Here is a 26,792-nt window from a genome sequence, read left to right on the forward strand (position 1 = left end):
CATATAAGGCTAGGGTCACATTGCGTTAGTGCAATCCGTTTAGCGCTAGCGGATTGCGCTAACGCAATGTTTTTTTTGGGGCCGCGTTCGGGGTCGCGGTAACGTCCCCGCTCTCGCAGATCCCCGATCTGCGAGAGAGCGGGGAACGGACCGCGGGCGCGCCTCGGACGCTGCAAGCAGCGTCCGCGGCGCGCCAGGAATCTCCGGCGCGTCGCTAGCGCGTGCCGAACATGGCACGCGCTAGTGTAGCGCGTTCCCATTAGCGTGAATGGGCGCGTTAACGGACGCATTGCACGGCGTTAATTTCGCCGTGCAACGCTGTCCGTTTAACGCGGTCCCATAACGCAATGGGAACCCAGCCTAAGAAGCTTCTCTCCAGAGTGTATTTTCTGATGGACAGTAAGAGATACCTTGCTAATAAAGTTTTTCCCACACTGGATACAATGGTAGGCGCTTCTACTGCTGGACAATCTCGGCTTGCAAATGGAGTTACTATTTGCACCTTCACTTTTCGCCACCTTCACAGGCTCTGGGTCTGACTTTTTTGGGGAGTTAATATCTGTTAAAGGTTCTCTAGTATCAGCAGTGTAGTCCGCATTAATATAACTGGAGGATCCACTGACACCTGAGAAGTAAAACAGAAAATTCTTGGCTATTTTACTAACGCAAGTGGGGGTGCACGCTAGCGTCCCATAAGCAAAGCGTCACAGAAGATAAGCGTCGTGACACCGCAGTTATTCCATGGCAGTTAGTCAGGGCAGGAGTCAGGTAACCCACACTCTGCTCTCCCTTCTATCCATGTGCATTATTCCTATCATCCTATGCTCCCTTGCAATCCACATTCACCGCCCAATCCCCCCTCCATCACGACTCATATACATCAGCTCCTCTCTCCTTCCCTCTCCCATGTACAGCTCCCATGCACTTCTCACCTTCCTGAAAAACCTCAGTCCATCTTACCCAAACAGACTGCATAAAAAAACTTCATACAATCCCAAAAGCTACTTGCTTTTTGTCTTCCTACTCCTGCTGATATCAGGAGACATCTCCCCAAACCCCGGTCCACCATCCACCAACCTCAACCCCTACCCTACCTCACATCGAAACCTTACTAATCTTACTAATATTAATTGCACTCCTTCATCCCCTCCTTCTTTTAATTGTGCCCTTTGGAATCCACGGTCTGTATGTAACAAGCTTCCTTTCCTACACAATTACTTTCTGAAAAACTCTCTGAATCTGCTGGCCCTCACGGAAACCTGGATTCAGGATTCTGACACTGTCTCTCCTGCTGCCATTACCCATGGTGGCTTACAATTCTCCCATTCCCCGAGACCAACAAACAGACCTGGTGGTGGAGTTGGCATACTCCTGTCCCCACAATGCACTTTCCAGGTCATCCCCTCAGTTCCATCACTCTCATTCCCTTCTTTTGAGGTCCACACCATCAGGCTCTTTCGCCCCCTCTCCCTCAGAGTAGCGGTCATATACCGGCCCCCAGGCTCACCCACCCGCTTCCTGGACCATTTCTCTGCCTGGCTGCCGCACTTCATGTCCTCAGAACTACCAACCCTTATCCTGGGAGACTTCAACATCCCCATTAACAGCCCCACTTCCACATCTGCATCCCAGCTTCTGTCACTAACCACTTCTCTCGGCCTCTCACAGCTCTCAACCTCTGAGACACACAAGGACGGTAACACCCTGGACCTGGTTTTTGCCCGGCTCTGCTCAATCTCCTACATAGATAACTCACCGCTTCCCCTCTCTGACCACAACATTCTCTCCTTCACACTCACATATCCTCGCTCACCCCAGCACCCTCCTACACACCATTCAGTCAGAAATCTACAAGCCATTAACCCTCTTACACTTTCAGACTCCCTACGCTTATCATTGTCCCCAATCTCTTCCTTTTCCTGTCCTGATCTGGCGGTACATCACTTCAATGACACTCTTAGAAGCACCCTTGACCAAGTAGCTACCCTCACCCTCAGGACCTCCAAACACAGAATAAAACAGCCCTGGCTCACATCGCAAACCCGATTTCTCCAGCGATCCTCTAGGTGTGCTGAACGCTTATGGAGGAAAACACGCACACCAGAAGACTTCATACACTTCAAATTTATGTTAAGGACCTATAACTTTGCCCTTCACTTCGCTAAACAGACCTACTTTACCACTCTGATCTCCTCACTATCCAACAACCCCAAAAAACTTTTTGACACCTTTCACTCCCTCCTCAGGCCAAAAGCACAAGCCCCTATCACAGATATTTGTGCTGGTGACCTGGCCTCCCACTTTATAGAGAAAATAGACAATATCCGTCAGGAAATCCGCTCCCAACAACTAAGTTCAGTGACTCCCATCCCTCCCCTCATTGCCCCTGGCTCACTCTCCACATTCGATCCCATCACAGAAGAAGAAGTCTCCAAGCTCCTCTCCTCTTCTCGTCCGACTACATGCACTACCGACCCCATTCCCTCACATCTCCTCCAGTCTCTCTCTCCAGTTGTCACAAGTCACCTAACTACAATCTTTAATCTCTCCCTCTCCTCTGGCATTTTCCCCTCCTCCTTCAAACACTCTATCATTACTCCATTACTAAAGAAACCCACCCTCGACCCATCCTGCACAAACAACTACAGACCGGTCTCCAATCTCCCCTTCATCTCTAAACTCTTGGAGCGCCTGATATACTCTCGCCTTACCCGTTACCTCTCCACTCACTCCCTCCTAGACCCTTCACAGTCCGGTTTCCGCCCCCTACATTCGACAGAAACTGCACTCATCAAAGTGACCAATGACCTTCTGACAGCAAAACGTAATGGTGACCACTCTCTGCTCATTCTTCTCGACCTTTCTGCAGCTTTTGACACTGTTGACCACCCTCTCCTGCTCTCTAGGCTCCAGTCACTAGGCATTAAGGACACTGCTCTCTCCTGGTTCTCCTCCTATCTTTCCGACCGCTCCTTCAGTGTTCTGTTCTCTGGCTCCACTTCATCTCCTCTTCCTCTCACTGTTGGGGTACCTCAGGGCTCAGTCCTTGGCCCCCTTCTGTTCTCTCTCTACACGGCCCCAATTGGACAGACCATCAGCAGATTTGGCTTTCAGTACCATCTTTATGCCGACGACACACAACTATATACGTCATCCCCTGACCTTACCCCCGCTGTACTACAGAATGCCACTGACTGTCTGTCCGCAGTCTCCAACATCATGTCCGCTCTCTATCTGAAACTCAACCTCTCCAAAACTGAACTTCTTCTGCTCCCACCATCTACTAACCTCCCTAAATCTGACATTTCCCTCTCCGTGGGTGGCACCATAATAACACCCCGGCAGCAGGCGCGCTGTCTGGGTGTTATATTTGACTCCGATCTCTCCTTCACCTCCCATATACAATCTCTTGCCCGCTCGTGCCGCTTACACCTAAAGAACATCTCTAGAATCCGCCCTTCTCTCACCATGGAGACAGCTAAAACCCTCACGGTCGCCCTGATCCACTCACGCCTGGACTACTGTAACGCTCTATTAATTGGCCTCCCCCTCACTCGACTTTCCCCTCTCCAGTCCATCCTTAATGCAGCAGCCAGGGTCGTCCATCTGGCTAATCGTTACTCGGACGCGTCCGCTCTTCGCCAGTCGTTACACTGGCTGCCCATTCATTACAGGATACAATTCAAAGTACTTGTTCTCACCCACAAAGCTCTCCACAGTGCGGCACCCCCTTACATCTCCTCCCTCATTTCTGTCTATCAGCCTAACAGACCACTGCGCTCTGCAAATGACTTTCGGCTAACCTCTGCACTAATCCGTACCTCCCACTCCCGACTCCAAGACTTCTCCCGTGCTGCGCCAATCCTCTGGAATGCTCTACCCCAAGATATTAGGACCATCCATAATTTGCATAGTTTTAGGCGCTCGATCAAAACACATTTGTTCAGAGCGGCCTATCATGTTCACTAATCAAAGTTATGTTATGTTTGTGTGTAGCCCATTCACTATCCCCATCTATTCCCCAACCCCTGAAGATGGCTGGACCATGATTGTAAATACATCATTGTAAATACACACCTGTACTTTGTATCTCCCCCACCTCATTGTAGATTGTAAGCTCTCACGAGCAGGGTCATCTTATTTTGCTTTAATTATTGTATTGTTAACGTTGTTACTTATGACTTTTGTGTTTGAAACTGTTAAACTGTAAAGCGCTGCGGAATATGTTGGCGCTATATAAATAAAGATTATTATTATTATTATTATTATTAATGAAAATTACAGAGATGGACACACCACCATTTACTATTGCCTTTTGGCATGTCCCTATCTTTACAGATTTGTTGTGCTGGCACCATTTATAAAAGGTTGCCAGGCGTTTCAGAAGACAGACCCACTTCTAAATCCCATTGCACACATCAGATATAATCTGAAGTAACCGAGACCGACCACAGATTTGTAGGATTGTGTCCTATTTAATGAAATGGTTGACCAAGAAAATCAGATCGCTTAGTTTACGTGACATTTCCCACTAGACGAAGGCTATTATTATACCATGGTACATCAATACTCACGTCTGTGCGCTTTCTGGGGCTGTTGTTCCGAGGAGTGTGCTCCACCTTCCAGACATGCATGAGGCTCTTCTGTACAGCCGGCACTTGCAGAACAGTTGGGTTTGCCTAATTTATCAGTATCTTCTTCAGGCTCTGACTGTGGTGGACAGGACTTCTCTAGTTTATGTGTCTTCCGATGAAACAAAAGTTGTGAAGCTCTAGAGAAGCTTTTCTCACAATGAGGACATTTGTGCGATTTCTCTTTTCTGTGAACTTTCTGGTGCTGGAAAAGGCTGGAGTAGCGACTAAAGCACTCGCCACAATCCGAACAGATATTGAGCATTTTTGGACAGCGACCTTTCATGTGTCTGACCAATGAGCACTTCAGACTAAACCTTTTGCCACACTCTATGCACATAAACAGCTTCTCTCCTGTGTGTGTTCTCTGGTGCACAGTAAGGGATGATTTCCGAGTGAAACTTTTCCCACATTTCATACACATATTTTTGACCTCATTGCTGGTTTTCCAGGCTGTAATGTCTCCAGTTCTAACGGAAATGTAACTCTTTTTATCCATGGATGAATTTAATTCCTCTGTGATACCAGGCAGCTCTTGTGTGAGTGTTTCTGTGTCATCTTTATGAACTGGTGGAGAAGCGCTGCAGTTTACTCCAGATTCAATAACCGGGTGAAAAATACTATTCTGGTTTCCGAATTGACAACCATTATCTAAGAGCACAAAAGAAAAACAAAAAAAACAACACACAGTTTTCAGTAAATTAGCAGTATACGGAAATATACCACATAGAACATGAGACATACACTATCTGGAGAAAAGTATTGGCGCACACCTAAGCGCTCATTCAGATGTCCATTTTTTTTTCCCATATGAGACAAACGGTCCTAGTTTCTTAGCAAGAGACCTGTTATTCTGAGAGAGTCTGTCCCTGTTTCACACAATCCATGGTTCACTTTAATTCACAACAAACGATTATGGAAGTAGCAGGCGTTAAATGACCATGGGAAGATCGCCATGGCATGAACGCTGCACACCTATCCAGTTTAGTACAAAAGAAGAAAAAGAGTGCAAAACGTTCCAAAGATACAATTCAATATTTATTCAAAAACACATATATCATAATACACAACACATATTAAATACAATGATTAATAAAGCAATTTAATGAATAAAAGGTGTAAGACACCAAAATCCTGAGTACTAGTAGGAGGGAGGGCAGAAAATGACGACTAGGGCTACTTTCACACTAGCGTTTTCTGCAATCCGTCACAATGCGTCGTTTTGCAGAAAAAACGCATCCTGCAAAAGTGCCTGCAGGATGCGTTTTTTCCCCATAGACTTGTATTGACAACGCATTTGCGACGGATTGCCACATGTCGCATCCGTCGAGCGACGGATGCATCGTGCTTTTGCGGACCGTTGGGAGCAAAAAACGCTACATGTAACATTTTTTGCTCCTGACGGACCACTTTTTCTGACCGCGCATGCGAGGCCGGAACTCCGCCCCCACCTCCCCGCACCTTACAATGGGGCAGCGGATGCGCCGGAGAAATGCATCCGCTGCCTCCATTGTGCAGTACGTTAAACGCTAGCGTCGGAATCTCTCCCCGATGCATTGCGACGGGGAGATTCCGACGCTAGTGTGAAAGTAGCCTTACAAGAAAAAGTGCAAGTGCGATGCAAATAGGGCTATTCCCTTATAAATATCAGTCAGTCAAGAGAAAGACATAGCACCCAAATAAGTAACTTAGCATAAAAATAAAAATTAGCTCATGCCGAGCAATCAAATATATATGGGTACTAAAAATCTGTCCCAAAGAGGTCAATTGAGACCAACTAGTGAAAAAGGTATATACCCCTTTAAGGGAACACAAGTGTGCGCAGTAAATCAAGAACTGTCCTTACCCCATACTTCTTTCCACCTGGGGACCTAGTGCAGCAGACCCCCAAAGATACCCACGCGAAACGCGCGTTGGGGGTGCTGCACTATGTCACCAGGTGGAAAGAAGTATGGGTAAGGACAGTTTTTGATTTACTGCGCGTACTCGAGATCTTGGTGTCTTACACCTGTTACTCATTAAATTGCTTTATTAATCATTGTGTATTACGATATATGTGTTTTTAATAAATATTGAATTTTATCTTTGGGACGTTTTGCACTCTTTTTCTTCTTTTGTACTAATCATGTTTCTGAGAGTGTCCCTGGCTACCTTAGCCTCCCTTACTATAATACTCAGGGTATGACTATGCAAAATTAACATGGTTTCTGATCTGAGGATTGTGTATACACCTATCCAGTTTGCCTAGTATTTGCTTTGCATTAGAGGGGCCAAGCAACTTTGGCACAAAGGTACTTTTGCATAATAATCGGTTTGCTGAATGCTACATCTTCATTTATCACAAAAATTTAATTTGCTATAATGGAAATGATACTTAACCTTTATGTATCCTCTGGTGTCTTAATAACGACGACTGCCATCTGAAGAACTCTCCACATTCACGACATTTATGGGAACCTTTTGCATCTTTAATATTTTCTTTGTAAAGAAAGCCGGAGTTTTTAGGTTCCGATCTTGGATGAAAGTTTTCTTTTTTGTGGGTTCTCTCATGCGCTGCCAATTGTGAGGATCGGGAGAAGCTCTTCTCACATTGTGGGCATTTACAGGGTTCCTTAATTCTGTGGACCTTCTTATGCTGGAGAAGTATTTTTGGAGAGTGGGTTCTCATGTGTCTGACCAAACAGGACTTCAGACCGAACCTTTTTCCACAGTCTGTGCACATAAACAGCTTCTCTCCTGTGTGTAATCGCTGATGGACATCAAGGGTTGATTTCCGAGTGAAGCTTTTACCGCAGTCCATACACAGAACTTCTTTTTGAACTTTGCGAGTATTCTTCTCAGCATTAAATGACCCGTTTTTCATTGAAGGATTTACAACTTGTAAGGCCTGTGGTACATTAAAATCTTCATTGGCATTTAAGGGGATGTCATGTGAAAGTTCATCATGTTGCTGTAAGGGGACGGTAGAGGATTCTAGCACAAACAAAAAGGAAATAAGGAAAATATCAAACAAAATCTAAAACAAGTTGCAATCAAACTATACAATCTCAGCAGCTCACAAGCCATCACATCACCAAAGCTGGGGATTAAAGTGGACTACTTGATAGGAATATACATATACAGGCTCTGTCAGTAAATACACCAATCCTTACTGGAGAGGCAAGACGTTACATGGGATCGTACTGGTGCACTCCAGGCTGCCTAATGCAATCCGACAGGTTTAGCTCCCAGTAAGTCAGAATGCATTACTGTTTCTTACCTTTGTGAATTCTCTGATGCCTTGTAAGAAATCTCTGCTCTTTGAAATATTTCCCACACTCCAGGCATGCAAAGTTCTTCTGGGTGCCAGATTGGTCCAGGCTATTAACATTTTCCTGCCCATCTGGTGGAAGCATCCATTTATGACTTCTTTGATGAACTACCAATTGTGATGCTTGAGGGAAGCTCTTCTCGCAGCATGGACAGCTATAGAATCTGTCCTTTGCATGAACTTTCTGGTGCCGAAAAACACTAGAATAGCGAGTGAAGCCTCTGCCACACACAGGGCAGTCTATTAAAGTCTTTGGCAAGTGAGTCTTCAGGTGTCTGACCATACAAGACTTGAGACCAAACCTCCTTCCACACTCCAAGCACATAAAGAGCTTTTCCCCGGTGTGTATTCTCTGGTGGTCAATGAGGGATGACTTCCGCGTGAAGCTTTTCCCACAGTCCGTACACTGTTTGTGTCCGTTGTACATTTTCTTACCAGTGTTAGTAACAGTTTCCCATGTTCCAGTTTCTTCTCTCTCTTCTACAATCTGAGTCTTTTCCGTATCCAGATTCCTATAGTCGGTCTACCTAGCGTATTAAGTCTACCATATCCCATTTCCGATACTCTGCTCCTCCATTGTTCATTCTTTTTAGCTTCTGTTGAAAGGGTACAGAATAATAACGGTTACATTTTTAGCATAACAATAAGGCAAAAACATCTAAATAGTAAATCTAATAGTATAATCCATAAATTAGCATGGTGGATCAGTGGTTTACACTGTTGCTTTTCAGCTCTGGGGTCCTGGGTTCAAATCCCACCAAGGAGTTAGTATCTTCTCCCTGTGTTTGCTTGGGTTTCCGTTTTCCTCCCACCCAGTCTAAGGACATAGTGATAGAACATTTAGATTGTAAGCCCCAATGGGGACAGGGATGATAACGTCAGTAAAGTTCTGTGGAATATGATGGAGCTATATAAGCAAAGCATAATAAATACATAACCCCTTAACGTCCCATGTTGGATATGTCTGTCATAAGCGGATGCCATTTCCAGCACCATGACTGATTATCTATATATATAATTGTCTAAGGGGTACTTCCGTCTTTCTGTCGGCAACTTCCGTAACGGAAATCCCGCGTCGCTGAATGGTCTCGCCAGCTGCCTGTCATAGCTGCCGCGACCAATCAGCGACGGGCACAGTCCGATTAGTCCCTCCCTACTCCCCTGCAGTCAGTGCCTGGCGCCCGCATACTCCCTCGCAGTCAGCGCTCACACAGGGTTAATGCCAGCAGTAACGGACCGCATTATGCTGTGGGTAACGCACTCCGTTACCGCTGCTATTAACCCTGTGTGTCCCCAACTTTTTACTATTGATGCTGCCTAAGCGGCATCAATAGTAAAAAAAATGTAATGTTAAGAATAAAAAATCTGCTGTTCTCACCTTCCGTTGTCCGACGATGCGCTCGCGCCTGCCGCCATCTGCCGTTCCCAGAGATGCATTGCAAAATTACCCAGAAGACTTAGAAGTCTCGGTCATCTCCATCAGGGCCCCCAACTATGCTGGGCTCTAACAGTAATAGTCTTTGTATAGGGGCCAAATGGGACTTTTAGGCCTTCTAGGCTCCAAGGCTGCTGCCCCCTGTATATATGGGCACACAGGACCCGCACATTCCGCCCACTGCAGGGTAACACGTGACAGCAGCACGGCCGCCGGTATACACACTATTCGCCTACAGCCGCTTATAACTCGGGGGAATTCACTCCAAACCTCAGTCTCCGCTCTCCCCGCCGTTTCTCTCTTCCCAGTCTCGCAGCAGGGGCTGCCGGGAGCCGCAGTTCACACAGGCACGACACGTGGCCTGCAGGCAGCCTGGACGCCTGAGCACAACACGGAACACTGTAGAATGGTAAACATGCATGGCTCAGAAGAGCCAGCAGAGGGCAGTATAGAGGAGCAAGCGCCGGTTACTAAGACAACGGCGACCCCTGAGGAGAGAAACTTCCGGTGAGAGGAATCCTACGCTCTACCAATCAACATCTAGCTCCTGCTGCCCGCCCCCAGTACGAATCATGTGACCGATTTCTGTCACGTGACTTCTACGTCAGAGCTTTCACTATCACAAGTCCGCTGTAGAGGCGACCGTGGTCACTCAGCGGGGAGACAATGTTGGCGGTGACCGCGAGGAGAGCTGTGCCCAGGGGGCTCGGGGCAGGCTGGGCCTCTGTGGTGCTGCAGCGACAGGTGAGACACCACCTACACACGTTATACCGGTTACATGTCCAGCAGTGGCCGCCCTGTGGTTGCACCGGAGCAGTGGCTGTACTGCAAAGAATAAATATGGAGCTCAGTGGTCGTGTTTCTCGTTGACATGCGGGTGTGAGGAGGCTTTCAGGCCGTGCAACGCTCCTCTGGGAAATGACCTATGTAAGTTGTCTCTTCAGAGAGGAAGAGGCCAGGAACGCTAGCGCCACCTACTGGAAGGATGAAGATTGGCAGTTGTGGGTGTAACAATAGAGAAGCTACAGGATTCATAGCTGTGGAGGGAACATGAACTCTCTGCAGATTACAGTGGGACAAATACGGATCACATCAATGCCATTGGGGTATTCTTCCCCTCTGACTGGCAATGAATATGGACACAGCACAAGCTATGGCGGAACAAAGTGTGAGGGTCATAGATTATGTGTCCAGCCCACAGGTGGATTGGAGGGACGCGTGACCAGCCCACGTGGGCGAAGTGATGTGCGTCCAGCACACAGGTGGGGGGCAGGGCTGAGTGGTCCACGTCCAGCCCACAGTTTGTAGAGGTGGGGCGGAGTGATGCGGGTCCAGCCCCCAGGTCAAGGGGGGGGGGGGTGATGTGCATCCAGCACACACGTGGGATGCAGAAGAGTGATGTGTGGCTGGGGTAGGGCGAAGTGATGTGCGTCCAGCCCACAGGTGGGGGGTGGGGCTGAGTGGTGCACGTCCAGCCCACAGTTTGTAGGGGTGGGGTGGAGTGATGCGTGTCCAGCCCCCAGGTCAAGGGGGGGGGGGGGGGTGATGAGCATCCAGCATACACGTGGGGGGATGCGGCGGAGTGATGCGCATCCAGCACACACGGGGGATGCGGAAGAGTGATGTGTGGCTGGGGTAGAGCGAAGTGATGTGCGTCCAGCCCACAGGTGGGGGGCGGGGCTGAATGGTCCACGTCCAGCCCACAGTTGTAGGGGTGGGGCGGAGTGATGCGTGTCCAGCCCCCAGGTCAAGGGGGGGGATGATGCGCATCCAGTATACACGTGGGGGGATGCGGCGGAGTGATGCGCATCCAGCACACACGGGGGATGCGGAAGAGTGATGTGTGGCTGGGGTAGGGCGAAGTGATGTGCGTCCAGCCCACAGGTGGGGCTGAATGGTCCACGTCCAGCCCACAGTTGTAGGGGTGGGGCGGAGTGATGCGTGTCCAGCCCCCAGGTCAAGGGGGGGGATGATGCGCATCCAGCATACACGTGGGGGGATGCGGCGGAGTGATGCGCATCCAGCACACACGGGGGATGCGGAAGAGTGATGTGTGGCTGGGGTAGGGCGAAGTGATGTGCGTCCAGCCCACAGGTGAGGCTGAATGGTCCACGTCCAGCCCACAGTTGTAGGGGTGGGGCGGAGTGATGCGTGTCCAGCCCCCAGGTCAAGGGGGGGGATGATGCGCATCCAGCATACAAGTGGGGGGATGCGGCAGAGTGATGCGCATCCAGCACACACGGGGGATGCAGAAGAGTGATGTGTGGCTGGGGTAGGGCGAAGTGATGTGCGTCCTGCCCACTGGTGGGGGGCGGGGCTGAGTGGTCCACGTCCAGCCCACAGTTTGTAGGGGTGGGGCGGAGTGATGCGTGTCCAGCCCCCAGGTCAAGGGGGGGGTGATGCGCATCCAGCATACACGTGGGGGGATGCGGAAGAGTGATGTGTGGCTGGGGTAGGGCGAAGTGATGTGCGTCCAGCCCACAGGTGGGGGGCGGGGATGAGTGGTCCACGTCCAGCCCACAGTTTGTAGGGGTGGGGTGGAGTGATGCGTGTCCAGCCCCCAGGTTAAGGGGGGGTGATGTGCATCCAGCATACACGTGGGGGGATGCGGCAGAGTGATGCGCATCCAGCACACACTGGGGATGCGAAAGAGTGATGTGTGGCTGGGGTAGGGCGAAGTGATGTGCGTCCTGCCCACTGGTGGGGGGCGGGGCTGAGTGGTCCACGTCCAGCCCACAGTTTGTAGGGGTGGGGCGGAGTGATGCGTGTCCAGCCCCCAGGTCAAGGGGGGAGGGTGATGCGCATCCAGCATACACGTGGGGGGATGCGGCAGAGTGATGCGCATCCAGCACACACGGGGGATGCAGAAGAGTGATGTGTGGCTGGGGTAGGGCGAAGTGATGTGCATCCAGCCCACAGGTGGGGGGCGGGGCTGAGTGGTCCACGTCCAGCCCACAGTTTGTAGGGGTGGGGCGGAGTGATGCGTGTCCATCCCCCAGGTCAAGGGGGGGGGTGATGAGCATCCAGCATACACGTGGGGGGATGCGGCGGAGTGATGCGCATCCAGCACACACGGGGGATGCGGAAGAGTGATGTGTGGCTGGGGTAGGGCGAAGTGATGTGCGTCCAGCCCACAGGTGGGGGGCGGGGCTGAGTGGTCCACGTCCAGCCCACAGTTTGTAGGGGTGGGGCGGAGTGATGCGTGTCCATCCCCCAGGTCAAGGGGGGGGCGTGATGAGCATCCAGCATACACGTGGGGGGATGCGGCGGAGTGATGCGCATCCAGCACACACGGGGGATGCGGAAGAGTGATGTGTGGCTGGGGTAGAGCGAAGTGATGTGCGTCCAGCCCACTGGTGGGGGGCGGGGCTGAGTGGTCCACGTCCAGCCCACAGTTTGTAGGGGTGGGGCGGAGTGATGCGTGTCCAGCCCCCAGGTCAAGGGGGGGTGATGCGCATCCTTCATACACGTGGGGGGATGCGGCGGAGTGATGCGCATCCAGCACACACGGGGGATGCGGAAGAGTGATGTGTGGCTGGGGTTGGGCGAAGTGATGTGCGTCCAGCCCACAGGTGGGGGGCGGCGCTGAGTGGTCCACGTCCAGCCCACAGTTTGTAGGGGTGGGGCGGAGTGATGCGTGTCCAGCCCCCAGGTCAAGGGGGGGTGATGCGCATCCAGCTTACACGGGGGGGATGCGGCGGAGTGATGCGCATCCAGCACACACGGGGGATGCGGAAGAGTGATGTGTGGCTGGGGTAGGGCGAAGTGATGTGCGTCCAGCCCACAGGTGGGGGGCGGGGCTGAGTGGTCCACGTCCAGCCCACATTTGTAGGGGTGGGGCGGAGTGATGCGTGTCCAGCCCCCAGGTCAAGGGGGGGATGATGCGCATCCAGCATACACGTGGGGGGATGCGGCGGAGTGATGCACATCCAGCACACACGTGAGGGGATGCGGCGGAGTGATGCGCATCCAGCACACACGGGGGATGCGGAAGAGTGATGGGTGGCTGGGGTAGGGCGGAGTGATGTGCATCCAGCTCACAGGTCATGGGCATGGGGCAGAGTGATGTGTGTTCAGCCCACAGGTTGGGGGGGTGGGGTTGAGTGATGCCCGTCCAGCCCACACGTCTGGGGGATGCGGCGGAGTGATGCGCATCCAGCCCACAGGTTGTGTGGGTGGGGTAGGGCAGAGTGATGCGCATCCAGCCCACACGGGGGCAGGTTGGAGTGATGCACCAAAAAGAAAATACCCCTTTGAGGATGAGTCCTGCTCCTTCTGGGAGAAAGCTCCCAAATTAGATGTCGCCATAGCTAAGGCATCAAAGAAATTCGCCCTCCCTTTTGAAGACATGGGGGTCCTAAAGGACCCTATGGACAAAAAGGCAGATGCCTTCCTCAAAGGCTCCTGGGAAGCAGCGGGAGGAGGTCTAAAGCCAGCAGTGGCAGCCGCTTGCACATCCTGCTCCCTAATTATTTGGTTAAATCAACTAGAGGGCCAGCTAAAAGGGAAATCATCCAGGGACTCAATACTGAACACCTTGCCAGTAATGAGGGGGGTAGCTGCATTTTTGGCGGATGCTTCGGCCGATTCCATTGGATTAGCCGCTAGATCAGCAGTGTTTGCTAATGCGGCTAGGCGCGCCTTCTGACTTAAGTGCTGGCCAGGCGACCTGCAAACAAAAACAAGATAGTGTACCATCCCCTGCGAAGGAGAGTTTTTATTCGGGTCTACCCTAGATGACATCCTGGAAAAAGCAGGGTATAGCAAGAAATCTTTTCCCTCCCTGAGTCTCCCCTCTTATATGAAACCCTTTCGGAGCAAGAGGTTTTTCCGTAAGAAACCGGGGAGAGGCCAGGGGAAATGGGAAGATAAGAGAAACAAAAACAAGGGATTTATCTTTAACAAAAGCCCCAACGATAACAAAAAAATCTTCACAATGAAGGTTGGCCCCAGGTGGGGGGGGGAGATTGTCTCTCTTTCTCCCGGCCTGGGAAAGGATTACCTCCAGTCAATGGATTTTGAACATAATAGAATCAGGACTGAAATTGACATTTCAAAGATACCCTCGTCCCTCTTTTATGATGACATCTCCAAGGTCTTCAGCGGAGGAACAATTGGCGTTAAAAAACGAAGTCATCGGGTTAGTAGAGAAGGGAGTACTGCTGGAAGTTCCCCCACAAGAAAGAGGGCAAGGGTACTATTCCCCCCTATTCCTGAGGAAAAAACCAGACGGTTCCTACAGGACCATCATAAACTTGAAAAACCTAAACGATTACCTAGAGGTTCAAGCATTCAAGATGGAAACAATAAAGTCATCTACCAAAATGCTGTTTCCTCAATGCTTTATGATAGTCCTGGACCTGAAGGATGCATATTATCACGTCCCCATACACAAGGATCACCAGAGATTTCTCAGAATGGCTGTTCACATCAGGGGGTTGTTAAGCCACTTCCAATTCTCAGCTCTACCATTTGGTCTAGCCATAGCCCCGAGAATTTTCACAAAACTGATTGCGGAGGTAATGGCTCATCTCAGGGAACAAAACACCCTGATTGTACCGTATCTGGACGACTTTTTGGTGATAGGCTCCTCCCTGCAACATTGCGAGAATCAGCTGGCAACAGTAGTACATTCTTTAAAGGAGTTGGGCTGGCTAATAAACCTAAAAAAATCCAGGCTATTGCCTTCCCAGGTCCAGGAGTACCTAGGTCTCACCCTAGACTCCATAAAAATGGAATGTCGGCTCCCGGGGGACAAAATACAAAAAGTAAAAAGTCTAGTATCAAGAATTCAATCTCTTCCCTCCATAACTCTCCGCCAAGCCATGTCCCTCTTAGGCTCCATGACTTCATGCATCCCCGCAGTACAGTGGGCTCAGATACACTCGAGACCTCCAATGGCAAATCTTGTCAGAACAGGTCTATCTAGGGGGGCATTTAGAAGGGCGGTTAACATTATCTCGTCGCACCAATCACTCTCTAATCTGGTGGATATCGCAGGAAAATCTTTCCCGGGGAGTCCCGTGGGTAGTCCCAGTTTCAAAGGTCCTAACTACGGACGCGAGTCCCACAGGGTGGGGAGCTCATCTTGGCGATCTAGTGGCTCAGGGCACTTGGTCTTCAGCACTAGCAAACAAATCTTCCAATATGAAGGAACTTCTTGCGGTCAAATTTGCCATACAGGAATTCTTGGGGACCCTTCAATCTCACCATGTAAGGGTGATGTCGGACAACCGGGTGGTAGTATCATACCTAAATCACCAGGGGGGAACTCGTTCCCAAAATCTAATGGACGTGTCCAAGTCAATCCTACAAGTAGCCGAGAGCAACCTTCTATCCCTGACAAGCTTGCATATACAGGGAGTAGACAATTACAAAGCAGACTTCCTCAGTCGTTCCAGTCTAAAACAGGTTTGCCAAGGCAAACAGGATCATGGGGTGCATTAAAAGAGGTCTGGATACACATGATGAGAGCATTATACTGCCTCTGTACAAATCCCTAGTTAGACCGCACATGGAGTACTGTGTCCAGTTTTGGGCACCGGTGCTCAGGAAGGATATGATGGAACTAGAGAGAGTACAAAGGAGGGCAACAAAATTAATAAAGGGGATGGGAGAACTACAATACCCAGATAGATTAGCGAAATTAGGATTATTTAGTCTAGAAAAAAGACGACTGAGGGGCGATCTAATAACCATGTATAAGTATATAAGGGGACAATACAAATATCTCACTGAGGATCTGTTTATACCAAGGTAGGTGACGGGCACAAGGGGGCATTCTTTGCGTCTGGAGGAGAGAAGGTTTTTCCCCCAACATAGAAGAGGATTCTTTACTGTTAGGGCAGTGAGAATCTGGAATTGCTTGCCTGAGGAGGTGGTGATGGCGAACTCAGTCGAGGGGTTCAAGAGAGGCCTGGATGTCTTCCTGGAGCAGAACAATATTGTATCATACAATTATTAGGTTCTGTAGAAGGACGTAGATCTGGGGATTTATTATGATGGAATATAGGCTGAACTGGATGGACAAATGTCTTTTTTCAGCCTTACTAACTATGTTACTATGTTACTAATGGGAACTAAATCAGGCAATATTTACCCATATCACAAAAAATGGGGTGTACCCAAGATAGATCTCTTTGCAAACCACTTAAACAAAAAAGTAGACTCCTTTTGCTCCCTATCTCCTCTGGGGAATCCAGTAGTAGTGGATGCATTCCTGATTCCTTGGCGGCATCGGCTGGCTTATGCCTTCCCTCCTCTGGCTCGGATTCCAGCAGTGCTGAGGAAGATTCGGGAGGACGGGGCGCTTGTGATCTTGATAGCCCCGTTCTGGCCGAAGAGGCCTTGGTTCTCTTGGATGAGGAAAATGTCAATATCCGACCCATGGGTATTGCCAGACCTCCAAAACCTACTATCGCAGGGCCCAGTTCAGCATCCACAAGTCAAGAGCTTACACTTGACAGCTTGGCTATTGGGAGGAAGCTATTAGAAGGCAGAGGGTTCTCTCAGGGGCTAATTTCAACTCTATTGCAAAGCAGAAAACCGGTTACAACAAAACAGTATGGGAAGATATTGTGAAAAATTCCTTTCATCATCAGGTGCGAAGCTAGGGGAAGAAATCTCCCTTAATTCCATATTAGAATTTTTGCAAAATGGGTTGGAGATGGGTTTGGCCACAAGCACCCTAAAAGTTCATGTGGCAGCATTGGGAGCCCTATTTAATTTTGATTTAGCTTCAAATAGGTGGGTCTCCAGGTTTATCAGAACAGCTGGGAGATAAAGACCTCTATTATTATTATTCCCCAATGGGATTTAAATTTGGTCCTTAAAGCCCTGACTAAACCGCCCTTTGAACCATTAGATGAAACTTCAATAAAAAACCTATCTCTCAACTTCCCTGTTGATCGCCCTCACATCTGCCCGTAGGGTTAGCGACATACAGGCACTTTCAGCTAACCCCCCTTACACACAGTTCTTAGAGGATAGGGTCATTTTAAAGATAGACCCAGCATTTTTCCCGAAGGTGGCTTCCAAGTTTCACAGATCTCAAGAGATATCACTTCCCTCCTTCTGTCCCAACCCTAAAAATAGGGAGGAACAAATATTACATACGTTAGATGTCAGAAGATGCCTCTTACAATACTTAGAAGCCACCACAGAGAGTAGGGAGGATCCCTCTCTTTTTGTGTGTTTCCAGGGTCCCCGAAAGGGGAAAAAAGCCTCCAAAGCCACTATAGCAAGATGGATCGCGGACGCCATCAGCCTGTCATACTCGGCAAGTGGAATGTCCGTTCCAGGGGAGGTCAAGGCTCTCTCGACAAGGGCAGTGGCAACTTCTTGGGCGGAGAAGGCCGGAGCTTCTATTGACCAGATATGTAGAGCTGCTACCTGGTCCTCACCATCTACATTCTATAGGCACTATAGATTGGACCTTATCTCCTCTTCAGACCTTACCTTCGGTAAAAGGGTTCTGGAAGTGGTGGTCCCTCCCTGAATGTACTATCTATGCAAATCTCTCCGTGGTGCCGTCATGGGCGACAGAGAAAAATATAGTTCTTACCGATGACTGTATTTCTCTCAGCCCATGACGGCACCCGTACATTCCCTCCCTTCACTTGTGGGTGTACACATCAACATAGTGCCATAGTCTCGTTATTAAGTCACGCGGTATCTTGTTTATACTAAGTAATGTTAAAACTAACAAGCTTTTTAGTAGTCTCCCATCATTCTCTATGTAAACAACTGATGCGGGAGAGTGGTACCGCCTTTTTATCTGTAGGTTTCCTGTCCTTGGTGGGCGGATCCCCTCTCTCCGTGGTGCCGTCATGGGCTCAGAGAAATACCGTTATCGGTAAGAACTATATTTTTTTTGACTGGAGAAAAGCAGGGTGATTTCAGTTACCGCCAAGATTCCTGCATCTTTTCCTCTTTTACTGGCGTTGTCCAGTGGTAATAGAAGGGTCTCCTTTTTTCCTAGAAACATAGTGCATACTTTTCTTGCCTTTATAATGTAGACTTCACAGCGACATTATAAAAGCTTTTAACATATAGTTTGCCTGTAGAAAGCAGTGTATATTATTACTAGTATTATTATTTTTTTTTTAATTTATATAGCACCATTAATTCCAATACTGCTGTACATGAGAAAGGGGTTACATACAGGGTTATAGATATTTACAGTAAACAAATTTACAGTGACAGACTGGTACAGAGGGGAGAGGACCCTGTCCTTGCGGACTTACATTCTATGGGATAGTGGGGAAGAGGCAGAAGGTAGGGGCGAGGCGACAGCTCTGTTGGTGGTGAGGCGGCAGAATGGTTATTGCAGACTGTAGGCTTTCCTGAAGAGATAGGTTTTCAGGTTCTGTCTGAAGGAGCCGAGGGTGGTTGATAGTCAGACGTGTTGAGGCATGGAATTCCAGAGGATGGGGGATAACCGGGAGAAATCTTGGAGGCGGTTGTGTAAGGAACGAATAAGTGTTGAGGAGAGAAGGAGGTCTTGGGAGGATCAGAGATTACGTATATCACATTGTGTTTTGCTGCTGGGAACATTCTGCCTTAAATATAATAAATGTGTGTGCGCACACCAAGGATTAGACTAGTCGGCGGCCTACTGATACACCTTTATTGCATTCACTTAGGAGACAGCGCATGTTTATATTGATATAATTCTATAACTACTGATGAGCGAGTGCAGATAAGGTGTTATAGAATATGGTGTTATCCGAGCGTGCTCGTGTGCTAATAGAGTATCTTCGGCGTGCTCGAATATTATGTTCAAGTCGCCGCGGCTCCATGGCTCGAGGCTGTTTGACGGCTCGAGGCTGTTTGACAGCTGCGAGACATGCAGGGATTGGCTGTTTGTTAGACAACCCCTACATGTGTTGCTGCTGTCTGACAGCCACGAGACATGCAGCCGCGGTGACTTGAACATAATATTCGAGTACGCCAAAGACACTTTATTAGCTCACAACCATGCTCAGATAAGGTGTTATAGGATAAGGTGTTATCTCAGCACTTTCGCTCATCACTACTTCCTGTATTAAATGGAACTTATATATTTGACAGGTCAGCTCGATACCAAACTATTCTTTCCCCAAAGAGGTAAAGATTGTGGAAGTCGGACCTAGAGATGGATTGCAGAATGAAAAGGTATGTGCCATCTCTGCCTGTGATTATTTCTAGCCCATGATGTTGGAGTAATACATATCGCCTTCCACTCTCATCTGCACACTTATACAGTTGTCGTTTGGTAGTGTTTAGGCATCCTGTATTTGTAGCAAACTTTTTATATTCTTTAAAATTCTGCCAACATTTCTTTAATTTTTTCCAGAATATTGTCCCAACTGAAGTTAAAATTCAGCTGATTAACATGTTATCAGAGTCTGGTCTACAAGCAATAGAAGCTACGAGCTTTGTGTCTCCAAAATGGGTTCCGCAGGTATGTAGATAAGGTAGTCAAGAACACATATTAATGGGCCCGTCCACTCTGGAGAAGGCATTTCTGAACCAGCAGACTGGTAATGGCTGCAGCAGCTACATGGTAGGGTAGGGACTTATAATGTAACATAGAATTAAATTACTTTGTGTCTACAGATCCTTTTGCCCAGTCAGGTAGACTTCACACTGCGATCTGCTGATCATTTCTATAACCTGTATAAACTGACAGGCAATCTGTTGGTCAATGCCATTGGTGCAGCCTATTAAGTATAGAATCAAGCGAGATCCGGGGGACCTTTATTAGCCCCTCAGCTATTTTTTTTATTTTTTTATACCCATCAGCCCCGTGACTTACTCTTTCCTCTGTTTAGCCACCTAAATTATAGGGTCATTATTGTGACATCTAAGAGGTTAATGCAATACCTGCTGAGTGACCAATAATATATGGTAAAGCAGCGGTTTTCAGGCTAGCCGCACCATTGGGCGCTGTAAGTACAGCTGCCGTATAAAAACAGCTCTGAAGAAATAAGCTTACGGTCCTGACTTACATAGCCAGTCAGTGGTATGCAAGTGGTTAAACAGATTTTATCAAAAATAATCCCCAGCCCACCTGCTATGATGGTGCATATGTACCCTATATAAGCTAAACTGAAAAGCAACTCTGCTAGTCCGTGCTATACATAGTCAGTTACCTGTTTGCAGTTGCTGAAAAGGAGATAAAGACATCAAGATGTAGCTTCTGTATGTAAAAGAGAGCAAATTTCTTTTCTAAACTGTATAAACAGCGTCAATGAAGAAGCAAGTTCGTAATTCTGAGGTATAAAGTCAGTCAGTGGTCTGTAAGTTGTTAAAGGGATTTTGTCCTAAAGATAACATGGAGAACTGCTCCATGACAGTGGTTTCTTCAATTCAGCAAATATATTTTCAGCACCCTTGTCCAGAATTATTATCTGTAGTCCATGGCTGCCTGACGATAGACCTGCCAGCCTCTTACCAGTCTGGATCCCCAGCTCATCTTCTGATTAGCATCCTAATCAGAAGAGGTGCCATGGATGCAAGTAAGGAGGAGGTCTATAGGGTTCTAGTTAGTCTTTACACACACTACCGACTGGACCAGGGCCTGTGACTCATTTTGGTCCAATCTAGTCCCTTCTCATCCATGCGTTAAATGCACTGTGTGCTGCTGGAGCTTTACAGTCAGGAGTATGAAGCATGGGTGTATACTGCTGGAGCTTTACAGTCAGTAGGAGTATGAAGCATGGGTGTATACTGCTGGAGCTTTACAGTCAGTAGGAGTATGAAGCATGGGTGTATACTGCTGGAGCTTTACAGTCAGTAGGAGTATGAAGCATGGGTGTATACTGCTGGAGCTTTACAGTCAGTAGGAGTATGAAGCATGGGTGTATACTGCTGGAGCTTTACAGTCAGTAGGAGTATGAAGCATGGGTGTATACTGCTGGAGCTTTACAGTCAGTAGGAGTATGAAGCATGGGTGTATACTGCTGGAGCTTTACAGTCAGTAGGAGTATGAAGCATGGGTGTATACTGCTGGAGCTTTACAGTCAGTAGGAGTATGAAGCATGGGTGTATACTGCTGGAGCTTTACAGTCAGTAGGAGTATGAAGCATGGGTGTATACTGCTGGAGCTTTACAGTCAGTAGGAGTATGAAGCATGGGTGTATACTGCTGGAGCTTTACAGTCAGTAGGAGTATGAAGCATAGGTGTATACTGCTGGAGCTTTACAGTCAGAAGGAGTATGAAGCATGGGGGTATACTGCTGGAGCTCAGAAATGATAGGGACTTTCTACTAGATTGCAGAGTTAAGACTTCTAGTAATGCTGCATATGAGCTTTTGTTAATAAATGGAGCTACTCAACAAGTGTGCTCACACTGTGAAATATTCTTAATAAATAGTATTGTTCTCTCTCACTTAGATGTCGGATCATATCAATATAATGAATGGAATAAAGAGGTTCCCCAATGTCAGCTATCCTGTGTTAACTCCAAATCTCACAGGATTTCAAAAGGCGGTAAGTTTCATCTGATTTGTTATATTAGGCCCCATTCAGACTTAGGTAAAAATGTGTACCGCTGTCAGTGTTCTCTATCCAGTGCTCGATAGTGTTTTGTCATTGTCCGTGTTTACCATTACTATTTCAATAGTGATTTTCACTAATAAAAAAATGAATTGCAAATGTTGCAGAATGATTCCAAATGTGCTTGATTCTGTCACAAGTCGCATCTCTAAAATTAGTTGTCTAGCAGCCAGTCACAGACAATTTGAGCATATTTTGTTGGTACATTTTCTGAGAATTGCTATCATGCAACACATATAACCCAGGCTTCTTGAGAAAACCGCAATTCTGTGCGTTGTGAATGCAGGATGGTGGGACAAACATTTCAATCCTAAGCAAAATGTTTTAGTTGTTTTTGGAATAACCCTTAAGTATGGAATTGAAAACTGTGGTGCTGTATGAATTGTTCAAGCAAATGTTTTAGTAATGTCTATTTAATTAACTATTTAATATCTATATAATTGTTTCACACATGGGAAACAATATGCCTACATTAGTGTCAGGCTTAAGAAAAGGCATTGGCTTGGCTGCATGTGTAGCTAAACATCATCCTTCACTTTCAGGTTGAATGTGGTGCTAAAGAAGTAGCCATTTTTGGTGCAGCTTCTGAGCTTTTCAGTAAGAAGAATATTAATTGCTCCATTGAAGAAAGTTTACAGAGGTTTGAGGCAGTGACAGAAGCAGCTAAAGCCGCAAAAATACCTGTACGAGGGTAAGACTCACAGATTATTAATTTTATATGAGAATCAGAATTTTTGGCATCTACACTTATAAAAGGAGGAGATGGCAATAAAGGAAACCATTTCTGCCCCTGTATTCTATGAATGGATAGAGTAGAGTGCTCACAGATTACAGTCTGACATTGCCTTAATCTGGGAGCAGCATCAGGCAAATCTATAACGGTGCTTCACTGTAATGGTCCATTATAGGATATTTCTTTGGGAATTGACATTATTTATTTCCTTACGTTACCTAAGTCATTGTGTCCTAAAGGGAACCCATCAGGAGGAATTTCTACTCTAAGCTAATGGTATGGTGTTGTTACCCTGATTACAATGATTCCCCTTTGGTAGAAAACTGCCCTGTTATTCCTGAGCAATCTGACCTTGCAGTTGTAAGCAAATTAGCTGTAAGTGCTCTGGGCGTGTCAGTGCACTCCCAGTTCTCAGGCCCACACTACTTCTCTGCCCGGAACCTCCTTCTTGCCTATGATTAACGTATCAGTCCAGGGTGGAGTCATATGCCTTCCCTTTTGGAGACCTCTTGCAAGCGCTGTCTCTGCCTAGGGCAGTGCAGTCGGGGTCGGCTCCAGGTTTCGTGGGCTCTGGTTGACACTCAGTGGGCCCCTTTAACATGTAACATGATTCATGATGCACAGATAAGAAATATAGGTATAGTACGATGTCAAAGATATCACTCATGTAATGTAAGCAGTAAGTGAAATCTTTAGTACTTTCAACAATAGCTCAAAAACCGGTGAACCCTCGCATGACGTGCGCTGGGGGATTCAAGTCTGCAGAGTGACTGCAGACTTCTCATTTTAGACCAGACAGTACGCTATTATGGGCACCACATAGTGCTCCATAGAGTGTGTATATAATGGCCAATATACTGCTCCGTACAGTATATAATGGCCCCATATATTGCTACATACAGTACAGACCAAAAGTTTGGACACACCTTCTCATTTAAAGATTTTTCTGTGTTTTCATGACTATGAAAACTGTACATTCACACTGAAGGCATCAAAACTATGAATTAACACATGTTGGATTATATTCTTAACAAAAAAAATGTGAAACAACTGAAATTATGTCTTCTATTCTAGGTTCTTCAAAGTAGCCACCTTTTGCTTTGATGACCGCTTTGCACACTCTTGGCATTCTCTTGATGAGCTTCAAGAGGTAGTCACCGGGAATGGTCTTCCAACACTCTTGAAGGAGTTCCCAGAGATGCTTAGGAATTGTTGGCCTTTTTGCCTTCACTCTGCGGTCTAGCTCACCCCAAACCATCTCGATTGGGTTCAGGTCTGGTGACTGTGGAGGCCAGGTCATCTGGCGTAGCACCCCATCACTCTCCTTCTTGGTCAAATAGCCCTTACACAGCCTGGAGATGTGTTTGGGGTCATTGTCCTGTTGAAAAATAAATGATGGTCCAACTAAACGCAAACCGGATGGAACAGCATGCGCTGCAAATTGCTGTGGTAGCCATGCTGGTTCAGTATGCCTTCAATTTTGAATAAATCCCCAACAGTGTCACCAGCAAAGCACCCCCACACCATCACACCATCACACCTCCTCCTCCTTGCTTCACGGTGGGAACCAGGCATGTAGAGTCCATCCGTTCACCTTTTCTGCGTCACACAAAAACACCGTGGTTGGAACCAAAGATCTCAAATTTGGATTCATCAGACTAAAGCACAGATTTCCACTGGTCTAATGTCCATTCATTGTGTTATTTATCCCAAACAAGTCTCTTCTGCTTGTTGCCTGTCCTTAACAGTGGTTTCCTAGCAGCTATTTTTACCATGAAGGCCTGCTGCACAAAATCTCCTCTTAACCCCTTTCTGACATCGGACGTACTATCCCGTCCATGTGGGGTGGGCCCCTATGACCATGGACGGGATAGTACGTCCAGCGCGATCGGCGGCGCTCACGGGGGGAGCGCCGCCGATCGCGGCCGGGTGTCAGCTGCCTATCGCAGCTGACATCCGGCACTATGTGCCAGGAGCGGTCACGGACCGCCCCCGGCACATTAACCCCTGGCACACCGCGATCAAAGATGATCGCGATGTGCCGGCGGTGCAGGGAAGCACCGCGCAGGGAGGGGGCTCCCTGTGGGCTTCCCTGAGCCCCCCGCAGCAACGCGATGTGATCGCGTTGCTGCGAGGGTCTTACCTCCCTCCCTCCCTGCTCGAGCCCCGGATCCAAGATGGCCGCGGATTCGGGTCCTGCAGGGAGGGAGGTGGCTTCACAGAGCCTGCTTAGAGCAGGCACTGTGAAGCCTGCAGCGCTGCATGTCAGATCAGTGATCTGACAGAGTGCTGTGCACACTGTCAGATCACTGATCTGTGATGTCCCCACCTGGGACAAAGTAAAAAAGTAAAAAAAAATATTTTCAAATGTGTAAAAAAAAAAAATAAAAAAAAATATTCCAAAATAATGAAAAAAAAAAAAATATTATTCCCATAAATACATTTCTTTATCTAAATAAAAAAAAAAAAACAATAAAAGTACACATTTAGTATCGCCGCGTCCGTAAGGACCCGACCTATAAAACTGGCCCACTAGTTAACCCCTTCAGTAAACACCGTAAGAAAAAAAAGAGGCAAACAACAATGCTTTATCATACCGCCGAACAAAAAGTGGAATAACACGCGATCAAAAAGACAGATATAAATAACCATGAAAGCGTCATCTTGTCCTGCAAAAAACGAGCTGCCATACAGCATCATCAGCAAAAAAATAAAAAAGTTATAGTCCTGAGAATAAAGCGATGCCAAAATAATTATTTTTTCTATAAAAGTTTTTATCGTATAAAAGCGCCAAAACATAAAAAAATGATATAAATGAGGTGTCGCTGTAATTGTACTGACCCGAAGAATAAAACTGCTTTATCAATTTTACCAAACGCGGAACGGTATAAACGCCCCCCCTAAAAGAAATTCAGGAATTGCTGGTTTTTGGTCATTCTGCCTCACAAAAATCGGAATAAAAAGCGATCAAAAAATGTCACGTGCCCGAAAATGTTACCAATAAAAACGTCAACTCGTCCCGCAAAAAACAAGACCTCACATGACTCTGTGGACCAAAATATAGAAAAATTATAGCTCTCAAAATGTGGTAACGCAAAAAATATTTTTTGCAATAAAAAGCGTCTTTCAGTGTGTGACGGCTGCCAATCATAAAAATCCGCTAAAAAAACCCGCTATAAAAGTAAATCGAACCCCCCTTCATCACCCCCTTAGTTAGGGAAAAATTAAAAAAATGTATTTATTTCCATTTTCCCGCTAGGGTTAGGGCTAGGGTTAGGGCTAGGGCTAGGGTTAGGGTTAGGGCTAGGGTTAGGGCTAGGGCTACAGTTTGGGTTGGGGCTAAAGTTACAGTTAGGGTTTAGATTACATTTACGGTTGGGAATAGGGTTGGGATTAGGGTTAGGGGTGTGTCTGGGTTAGAGGTGTGGTTAGGGTTACTGTTGGGATTAGGGTTAGGGATGTGTTTGGATTAGGGTTTCAGTTATAATTGTGGGGTTTCCACTGTTTAGGCACATCAGGGGCTCTCCAAACGCGACATGGCGTCCGATCTCAATTCCAGCCAATTCTGCGTTGAAAAAGTAAAACAGTGCTTCTTCCCTTCCGAGCTCTCCCGTGTGCCCAAACAGGGGTTTACCCCAACATATGGGGTATCAGCGTACTCAGGACAAATAGGACAACAACTTTTGGGGTCCAATTTCTCCTGTTACCCTTGGGAAAATACAAAACTCGGGGCTAAAACATATATTTTTTGTGGGAAAAAAAAGATTTTTTATTTTCACGGCTCTGCGTTACAAACTGTAGTGAAACACTTGGGGGTTCAAAGCTATCACAACACATCTAGATGAGTTCCTTAGGGGGTCTAGTTTCCAAAATGGTGTCACTTGTGGGAGGTTTCTACTGTTTAGGTACATTAGGGGCTCTGCAAATGAAATGTGACACCTGCAGACCATTCCATCTAAGTCCTCATTCCAAATGGAGCTCCTTCCCTTCCGAGCCCTCCCATGCGCCCAAACAGTGGTCCCCCCCCACATATGGGGTATCATCGCACTCAGGACAAATTGGACAACAAATTGTGGGGTCGAATTTCTCCTGTTACCCCCGGGAAAATACAAAACTGGGGGCTAAAAAAATAATTTTTGTGGG

At 47.5% G+C, this 26,792-nt stretch overlaps 2 protein-coding genes across 5 annotated transcripts in view; one reads left to right on the forward strand and one right to left on the reverse strand.

The window, feature by feature from the left end:
• The window catches only part of LOC138676328 (zinc finger protein 189-like), a 50,409-nt gene extending 40,471 nt beyond the window's left edge, over nt 1-9,938 (reverse strand). For 2 of the 4 annotated variants that reach the window (XR_011320774.1, XM_069765515.1), the window contains exons 1-4: nt 9,647-9,866; nt 7,891-8,537; nt 7,011-7,604; nt 4,575-5,282 (exon numbers count right to left, since the gene is read on the reverse strand). Coding sequence is in view for 3 of the 4 variants with exons in the window: in XM_069765515.1 (XP_069621616.1) it covers nt 4,575-5,282; nt 7,011-7,604; nt 7,891-8,368 (1,780 nt within the window). In the remaining variant the exon portion in view is untranslated. Of the gene's footprint in view, nt 1-4,574; nt 5,283-7,010; nt 7,605-7,890; nt 8,538-9,319 lie in introns of all 4 variants that reach the window. The other 2 variants (XM_069765514.1, XM_069765513.1) reach the window with 2 other exon arrangements.
• The window catches only part of LOC138676330 (hydroxymethylglutaryl-CoA lyase, mitochondrial-like), a 47,735-nt gene continuing 30,871 nt past the window's right edge, over nt 9,929-26,792 (forward strand). Inside the window, exons 1-5 of the mRNA XM_069765516.1 lie at nt 9,929-10,120; nt 19,448-19,531; nt 19,713-19,820; nt 21,755-21,850; nt 22,459-22,607. Of these exons, the coding sequence (XP_069621617.1) occupies nt 10,043-10,120; nt 19,448-19,531; nt 19,713-19,820; nt 21,755-21,850; nt 22,459-22,607 (515 nt within the window). The 5' untranslated portion in view covers nt 9,929-10,042. The remainder of the gene's footprint in view (nt 10,121-19,447; nt 19,532-19,712; nt 19,821-21,754; nt 21,851-22,458; nt 22,608-26,792) is intronic.

This window comes from Ranitomeya imitator, chromosome 4, assembly GCF_032444005.1.
Source record: "Ranitomeya imitator isolate aRanImi1 chromosome 4, aRanImi1.pri, whole genome shotgun sequence".
In the NCBI taxonomy this organism is placed as follows: Eukaryota; Metazoa; Chordata; class Amphibia; order Anura; family Dendrobatidae; genus Ranitomeya; species Ranitomeya imitator.